The 9,034-nt window shown below is 37.0% G+C and overlaps 1 protein-coding gene across 1 annotated transcript; it reads left to right on the plus strand.

Annotated features, from left to right (window-relative positions):
• The first annotated feature begins 223 nt into the window (after positions 1–223).
• Positions 224–8,373, plus strand: cunh15orf40 (chromosome unknown C15orf40 homolog). Its single transcript, XM_055034401.1, has 5 exons — positions 224–246; positions 5,141–5,363; positions 6,626–6,761; positions 6,836–6,963; positions 7,463–8,373. Exons 1-5 carry the CDS (start codon positions 224–226, stop codon positions 7,550–7,552), a joined length of 600 nt encoding a protein of 199 aa, XP_054890376.1. The 3' UTR covers positions 7,553–8,373.
• The last annotated feature ends 661 nt before the right edge of the window (positions 8,374–9,034 follow it).

The raw sequence follows: 9,034 nt of genomic DNA on the forward strand, positions 1-9,034 counted from the left end.
GGATAGTCTATAGTATTTAAAAAACATAATTTTTGCACAAAGTCATTCTTAGGTTTAGCCATTTCTGCTTATTTTGAACACCTTCTATATTTAGGAAGCCTTGTTCCTAGCTGCTGCTAGCCACGCCCCCAACTCAACATTAAAGGCTCCCAGGTGAAAATGGCTGCAAAATTATACAACCATTTGAAAAGCATTAGTAGATCCTCCTGCACATTCAACAAGAATGCAGCAAGTGGTTCCTGAATGGTAAGTGAACAACAAAGCACATGTTTGTTCCAGCAGCTACTGTACAGCGCACACAGTGGTAAAACCAGCTGACCAAACATGCTGGAGCTTTGCTGGGGTTGCCAGGTAGCAGGCAATGTCTGCTAATTTGTGACTTTATATTCCATAGTCTTTCGAAACGGCTAATTTTCCGTACACCATAAAAAAACATTATTTTATTCCCAGAAAACAGCTGGATGGGTTTTTTTTAGAAGCAGTTGAAACCCAAACTGAAGTATAAAAACTTAAAAAATGTAAAATTTGCATAACTGGTCCCTTTAAGTTATGTCTGAACACATAAACACTCTCTCATCATCACAAGAAATGCAGATGCTTTACTTTCTGTTGTATCCGCAGCTGAACCAAAAGCTTCAAGGCTTCTATAGTTAATTAGTGAAGCTTAATTAGTGAGCTAAAAAAAGAAAAACAGAGTTTCTGGACTTTAGCAACAGCCTTAATGACTGTGGACATTAGTTCTTGTCATGGATCCAGAAAGCTGGAATTTCTCAGGTTGATCTTGATTTGGCTCGTCTCAGCACATTAGATTGGATTAGACCGGTCCGCCAAGCGATTCTGCAGCCCGAGCAGACGACAGCGAACGCTGATCAATGAGCAGGATGCTGATTAAAATACAACCCCCTCCCTTTTTTGCTGGAACAATCCCTGCTGGCTGCTTTCCTTCAGCCTTCTTATCATGCATCAGGTCTCCCCTCAGCCAGGGGAACGACACAGAAAACCAGAATTCAAGTACAAGTTTGCTCAGATTTTGTTACTGTTCATCTGAATTCTGTTATTTCACTCAGTCTTGGTCTAAATGGGCAGAAATTGAGCACATATTCTAATAAAAACATAAAAGTGCTTGACGTGAACTTGGATCCGTTTGCTTGAATCCTCCTCTGGTGTTAAGCATCACTTTCTTCCAGATGGATCATAAAACCCACATTTATCGTCCTCTTTCCTTCCTCTCACAGCCACTTTCCTCCCCTCCTCCGCCTTCATCTTTTTTCTGATTACGCCCCCCGTCTGTTTCCTTTTTCATGCATTATAAAAAAGCCCAAACAGCGCTCTCTGCAGCCCCCCGTCCTGTCAGCTCTCTCAGAAAATTCATGAATTAATTGAGGAGTGCAGATTCAGAGAAGCAGGATTCCTTTAAAACAATTCATGACGTGTTAAAAGTCTTCCCCCTTTTAGCCTAACTGCAGATTAAAAGAGATTGTTGAATGAACCCAAACTGGTTTCTTAAAGGTGAAGCATCACCTGATTGAAGTTTTGAAAGCATAAATTAAAGAGGTGGCATTAAAAAAACGGAGCAAATGGGAAGACTGTAAAACTCAGGAGATCCAATTTTATTTTTAGTGACCAACCTTAATGAGACATGGCCACCTTCTAATAATAGTTTGTGTTTTTATTTCTTTGTTTGCATTTCTTACTATTTATTTATTTTGCATTATCATATTTTTCATCCCAATCACTGTAACGGTTATTTTTGTGACTATGTGTTTTGTAAAATTTGCTTTCTTGAGAATCAAAAAAGACAAAAAAAATAGAGCCAGGCTATTAATTCAAGCTTGAATAATTATTGCAATGATAATAAAGCTGTTTGAAAACCAAGAACAACCTTCAGTGTTTGGTGAAAAGCCAACAGAACTCAAGGTTTTCAAGCACTTTTTGTTCTTAAACCAAAATACGCTATTCATATATCTGCTGAAGCTATTTATTATTTATTATTATTTGATTTTATATGATTACATTTGATTTTTATTTATTTGAAGATCTGTATTTTTCTTAAATGTATTTATTTTGTTCACATATGATACTAACAAAAGTTAATTGAAAAAAAGTAGTTGTAAAAAAATAATTCTTGCATAGTTTATTCCTTAATGGATGTGATCAAAAATTGCAAACACTTTAATAAAGCATACAATTTTTACCAAACTCTGCTTTGTCAGCAAGTGTAAAAGATAAAAGAAAAAGAAAAAAGATGTAATCAAAAACAAATACATATGGATATATTTAGAAGTAAAGTAAAATCATGAGTTAGCATTTCCAATTTTTATGTAACTGTCGTAGCTTTAATTGGTTTTAAATTATTTTGACACTTTTCTATGAACAGCGACTGTTTTTAATTTGAACAACGTTACTCTCTGCCCATTTATTTATCAAAAATTTAGATTTGGAAGTTTCTCAAAACGCAACAAGGAAAAAAATTTACAGACAAGAACCAAAAAAAAAACAATTCAATTATCTATAAAAGAGTGATATTTGTTACACTGAATTGTTTTATCACCCCTTCAAAAGCTACTAAAAAAAAGATTTTTTAATCATATAAAATTTGTGTCTCTTACTGAGAAAATTATTCATAGCAATCCATTCCACAGTCCACAGAAAGTGCAGCTACTTCAATTATAATATCAGCCATCTATAAACATTTCAAGCTGCTGTCACTGCCTGCAGGACCTGCAGATTAATGATGAGAGCAGAGCCTGAAAATGGCCCTGCATTGGGCTTTATTTGTGTTTTATTACAGATGTGAAGCAGCAGAACAGCTGTTCTTTATTTCACACAAACGAGCAAAAACGCCACGTTACGTAACAGTTGGAAGACGCATCTCCTGATGCATCACTGCAGCGAGTTTCAGGGAAAGAACTTCAAAACTAAATGCGGATTTAAAGCAGCCAAATGCGGCAGCTCCCTAAGAAGAATTAAATATTAATAGTTAAATGAGTGAGAGCCACAGAGCGGAGATGAAAAATGACAGAGAGGTGGATTACTTGCCTTGTTTTAGTGCAGGACGGGGAGAAGAGGAGTGGGATTTCCCTCTGTTTCCTTCCTCTGCTCCTGCCTGGATGAAGGAGATCCCAAAGCATCGATGGAGAGAGGAGGAGGAGGAGGAAGAGGAAGAGAAAGAGGAGGGGGAGGCGTTTCTGTCCTGATGCAGTCTAGACAAGGTCTGAATACTTATCAGCTCCATGGGTTTCCTGCTCGCTCCACCTCATTCTGCACAGCAACGCAGCTTTAAATCAGCTGCTTCTGAGAATTCATCATAATCTCTCTCATGTTTTTAAGCTACCTGCAGACAAAGTTTCATATTTGGAGGAATATTTAAAATGACATTCTGCACCTGACCTTGAGGGATGCTCAGTCAGTGCTTCAACCAAACCAATTTTTAGTCGGATTTTAAAAGAACCTTTAGAAGAAATTCATATTTTTAAAAGGAATCTATTATGCAAAACTCACATTTTGCATGTTTTTGTGCTTCCATTTGGGTCTCAGATGCTACTAAAAACAGCCCAAGCACTTAAGAATAGACAAAAACTCCCATCCAGTTTTTTGGCAATAAGCTAAGATTTTTTTGATGTCTGGAAAACGAGTCATTTCAAAAACCTGCAGGCAAAAATAGTACAGTAGTTCTACTGGCAAATTATTTCACTTACAACTAAACATTTTTCCCATGATATAAGTGAAATAATCTAACAATAGAACCTATGCTTTTTTTAATCAAAAGCTTCTGTGTCTTGCTGGAAGTTAGTTTTGTTTTACTACAAGTGAACTAAGATATTTGCACTTGAAACGAGACCAAAAAAAATTGGTAAGATTTTGTGTTTTTACAGTGTAGGAGAACAGAGCTCATCACAAGGTTTGCAAAGGTCAAACCGCATCTAGGCTCACATTTAGGTCTATTATAGCATGGTGAATTATTTTTCGATCATGTAGAGTAAAAGCTCCAGCTGAAATTGCTATGTCAATCAATCAGCTCAAAGACTTTTGTAAAAGCAAAATGTGAAGGAATCTTCGTCTTCTTGAGTTAGCGATGCTACCTTCCAAAAGAGGCATTTAATATGTCCTCTCATGCAGACATTGCTGCTTAATTGCAGAGGGGAGGATGTCTAAGATTATCTAAAATGCAATACAAATAGTAAAAATACAATATTTATTAGTATGAGAGCTAGACAAGAAATTATATTTGATAAGATTTCAAACCAAAACTTGAAAGATTTTCTGTTTTAAGTGGGAAAAGTCTGAGTTATATAATTACTCTTCCTTATGCTTTAATAGGATAAACTGCTTTCATATCATAGTAAAGTTAAAAGTCTTTAATTTTCCTGAAAGATTTTCAAGTTTCACTTTTGAAGCAGTTTCCTTTTTGTCCACAAGGCGTTGCTAAAACTCAAGACATGTACAGACTGATTCAGAGAACATTGTCGACTGAAGCTACTAAATAAAATGGAGTTTACTAGTTTATTTAATGTTCAGTAAATGAGGACATTTACTAAATTTGTGTGAGAGATCTGTGTTCTCTGACATAGTTAAGTCCTGTTAGAACAGAAAAACCCAGGAGCAAACTTAAAAACTGAACAAACGTAAATCACATCACAGTTAAAAAGAAGATGAAACATTTCAAGCAGAAAAAGTACAGTTCCATGATAAACAGATGAAAAAACACAGTTCTTACATTTGAATCTCAAAGACAAACTAAATATGAACAAAAGAGACCAGAAATGAATGAACAGGAAGAATTGCACAATCTGGCAAGCAAAGATTCAGGTTGTGGATTTTTCTGAACAAGAAAACATGTTGGTTTGATAATCAAAACCAAAATGTTTGGTTCTTAGCAGGACGAAACGTTGTCCTAAAAAGTACAGCTGGTCCAGAGCAGGTCATTTATCCTCATCTGCTCTGACATAATGCTGCAAAATAAGTGACGAAGATGAAAAAACTGTTAACAAAAGCTTAATTTTATCCCAAATTTACTGGAGTCAGAAAAAGATTCAGGCTTCAAGAAACTCAGAAATCTTTGTAGAATAAACGGCTGATCCTTGTTTCTTACATAATCCAATTGCTAATGTCCTAACTATTTATCTTTAAATCTGTTCAGTTCCCCTCCAGTCCAGCAGAAGGCGCTACGCGGAGAGGCTCTCGGTCTCCTGGAGGAGATGTTCCCCCGGTTCGGCGGTGGTTTGATGAGATGTTTCAAACAGATTCGGTTCGAACCTCTAACCCGTGTTCCTGCAGCTGACTTGGTCCCGGTGTTTAGCTGCTCCTCTTGGTCCACCCGCCGGTCCTCCAGAACCACAGTGATGCCCCGGAAGCAGAAAGAGGTCAGTCCGAATGCGAATCTGAACCTGAAGCGGCGACGGTCCAGCGTTTCTGTCAGGATCTTTAATCGATCCTCGTTTAAGTCCCATTGTCGTTAAAGGGTTACTGCACTGTTTTCATTGAATCTAATTAATTATGAACTTCCTGCACTGCACAGAACAGACGCCTGCGGCTCCATGTTGCATTCAAATGCACCTCCTGCAGTAGAAAACTATCGTTATTAAATATGTTTTAAAATGAGACACTACACGTTTCAGTGGCGTAGGAAGAGGCAAAGACGTAAATATTTTTCCAGCACCCCCTCGTTCCTATTCATTTGAAACTAAAGCCTGCAAATTTAAACTCTAGTTCAACCAGACTCCCACAGACTACTTAGAGTTGTTAAAAAAACAGCATATGTGCAGTGACAAATGTGTCACTCCAGCAGAATCAGCACAAGTTCTACTTAGATGTTGCAGTTAAGAGCCAGTAACATTACTGGGTGCACATGCACTGTCTGCGCTGATGAAAATTCCCTCTTATCTTTCTGCAAATTATCAAACTAATGACAGCCTCTCATGTTTCTTGACTAATATTGAGTAATCTGAGTTTTTTTTTTTAATTTATTTAAATAGAGAGATTCTAAAATGGTATAGCATACAGATAAATTAAAGTTCAACAAGCTAACCAAAACAAGACAAATGTTGCCAAAAGAAGTTAGGTTAATTTGTAGAAAATCAAAATAAACTAAAATATGATGGAAAAAACTATTCAAAGATGGGGTAAACTGCATTAAGATCAGCTAACATACACCAAGCTAATGTAAGGATAAAAACAAAGAAAACCACACAACCCTATTATAAGGAAAACTACAAGTGACCCAAAATATGGGTTGCTAGAATAAGATGGCATATGCTAAGCTATGCTTAGATAATGAAAAATGTATTGTGCAGAGCTAACCTTAAGCAAGTTAAAGTAAAACAAATGTGCATAAAACAAATTAAGTTACATTATCTGAGGCGTAAATGCAAGCTGAATTAAAATAAGATAAGTTGGGCTAATACTAGCTTCCGTAAGGTATTGAGGTATTTCAAAATAAGCTTAAGTTCTGCAGGATAATCAAGACTAAAATAGTCTTAAATTTACATTAAAAATTAAACTGCACTTCAGGCTGAGATCATTTTAATGACACAAAGAAAAGCCAATCCAGTCACACAGTGAAGGTATTACCAACGTGGTGATCGATATAATAAAACTATCCAGTAACCTCTGTGCTGTTAAACAGGTGAAAGGAAAGGTGAAGGAGGCTGTAGGTGGAACTGCAGAGACACCGGATTCTGGTCCGGTAACCCGTGACAAGAGCGGATCTGTATCCATCACAGTGCACGTGAAGCCGGGCTCCAAACTCAGCAGCATCACAGGTCGGCCTCACGTTGCACCGACATCTGATCTGTTACGAAAACAGAGCTCACACTTTGTTCTGCCTCTCTTCCAGATGTTTCCATTCAGGCTGTAGGCGTCTCCATTGCAGCGCCACCTACAGACGGAGAAGCAAACACGGAGCTTCTCCGCTACCTTGCAGAAGTTCTGGAGCTGAAGAAGAGCCAAATTTCACTGGACAAGGTTTCTGAAACTCCTACATCTGTTTTTGTTTTTAATGTGTTCATCAGCGATCATTGGACTCCAACATTCCAAGGGATACTACAGAATAAAAACACTTCAAAAGATTACAGGACAGATTAAAACTAACTCAACTGAGTCATTAATTAATTTACATTTTACATGTTTACCTTTATGAATCTGTTTAAGTTAATCAAGTTTTAATTAAAAACATGACAAAAAATAAACAATTTCATATTAAAAAAGAAATGCAAACAACAAATGTGATTAATTGAGTTAATTTTTTAATTCATTACAGTCACAGCCATATTTAAAATGTGAAGACATAAAGATAAATTTAGGAGTTTATCTTGATAAAATTCAGCATGAATAATATTTACTGAATAGCTTTTCAGTCAGCAGCTCTTTAAGCTACAGTTAACATTTCATCATTTAGATTAACCCTTTTTTTCCTTAACTTGTAAATTTTATTCCAATGGATCAACAACATTTTACCCTCCAGGGTTCTAGATCCAGAGACAAAGTCATCAAGGTGGACTCCTCGTTGGATCCGGAGGAGGTGCTAAAGAGGCTCCGGCAGGCAGCCAGCTGATCGGCAAAGACTGGGTTCAGTTACCTTCTGACCAGTCAGCTGGACCAGTAGTGGATCAGAGGGACTGGAACTTCTCCCATATTGAGATCAACAACATCTTTTCATCCTTCAGTTTTCTGAACAGATTCTTCTGAGGATGTAGCTGGGAAAACATAAAGTGAGACGAAAAAATGACTTGGAAGACAAGTGTCAGGTCTCTGCAGCGGCAACATGACTGGTTAGAGCTTTTCCACAGAGTCGTGGAAATGGTTGTGTGTAATCGTGGAAAACAGGAGGATTTCCATCCTTAAAAACAGAACCTATTACACAAAGCTCACATTTTCGTACTTCCGTTTGGATCGCTAACGCTTATAAAAATGCCCAGACGATTTTTTTGGTAATAAGTTTATATATTTTGGTGTCTAGAAAATGAGCCTAGTTAAGTCCAACCCATTACCTAGCAATCCAAGCTGGGCTCCAGTATGAAATAAGTCACTTTCAAATAAAAATGTAGCTGAGCACCAGGTTCCTGAATTATTTTTGTTGTATGATTTGAAATATTTTAGCAGTTTAGAAGCACTTATGTGCTTCAAAACTTATTTGCAAAGATTATTAGGGCTGAGACACATCATAGCTTTTACAAATCCAAAGCAGTAGGTGGCGCTAATGCACTGCTGGAATACAACCAAACAATCCTCAACCAGCACATTTTACTGCTTTTTTTTTTTTTTTTACTTCTGTTTAGATTATAAAAGGTAAGTTTTGTGGAAAAAGTAGACCCATTTTAACTTATAATGTAACTAAATGTGAAATAAAATTCCTTTAGGATACTTCAAACTCCAGTTGGTTGATTTAAGTTTAATCTTCAGCAAATTAATTTCTCTGCAAAACAATTTTTAAAAGATGTTTATAAGCAAATTAAAAAAAAAAACAAAGAAAAGAAAGGAATGCTGCCTGCCAGAACAGCTGTGGTTTATTTCTGGTTCTTCAGATTCACTGTTGTAAAATCCAGAAGAATAAATGCTGCAACTAGAGATGTTTCAGAAACATTTTTATTTAAAGCTGTAAACGCTTATGCAACCATGTTAATATTGCTTTCTAATTACTTATACATTCCTTCAGTGGGTTTCAGCTGAACAGCAGACATGCCAAGATGAAACCTTCACTAAGTGACTGCAGAGATGATCCACGGTCCAGCAGCAGCCGATGAGGAGCTTCTGAGCACATAAGCTTCTGAATCCTTTACATTTGGGGGGAAAATGTTTGTTCAGTCATTTGAGGCTTAGCGCAGCGTCTGAAACCCTTCCTCACCCTGACAGTCGCAGACGTAAAGCTGCTGATCCTGGATCAGCAGAGGAAGACAGACACAGAGAAAAACTGACTGAGGTGATTCTTATGTAATTCTACAACTTACCAAACCAAGTAGAAAGTTTGTTTGCCAAACTGGCTGCAGAAAGAAAGTCAGCGGACCTTTGATATTCGGTCCTTATCTACTCGGCCTTT

This window comes from Poeciliopsis prolifica, unplaced genomic scaffold, assembly GCF_027474105.1.
Source record: "Poeciliopsis prolifica strain line A6 unplaced genomic scaffold, Auburn_PproV2 SCAFFOLD001, whole genome shotgun sequence".
Lineage (NCBI taxonomy): Eukaryota > Metazoa > Chordata > Actinopteri > Cyprinodontiformes > Poeciliidae > Poeciliopsis > Poeciliopsis prolifica.

What these genes read in the sequence shown, in the direction of transcription:
- cunh15orf40 (XM_055034401.1), top strand. Translation starts at nt 224, where the DNA reads ATGCAGCAAGTGGTTCCTGAATG. An exon ending in TGCCCCGGAAGCAGAAAGAG is followed by an intron (nt 5,364 to 6,625) that starts GTCAGTCCGAAT and finishes GCTGTTAAACAG; the next exon opens with GTGAAAGGAAAGGTGAAGGA. An exon ending in CAAACTCAGCAGCATCACAG is followed by an intron (nt 6,762 to 6,835) that starts GTCGGCCTCACG and finishes CCTCTCTTCCAG; the next exon opens with ATGTTTCCATTCAGGCTGTA.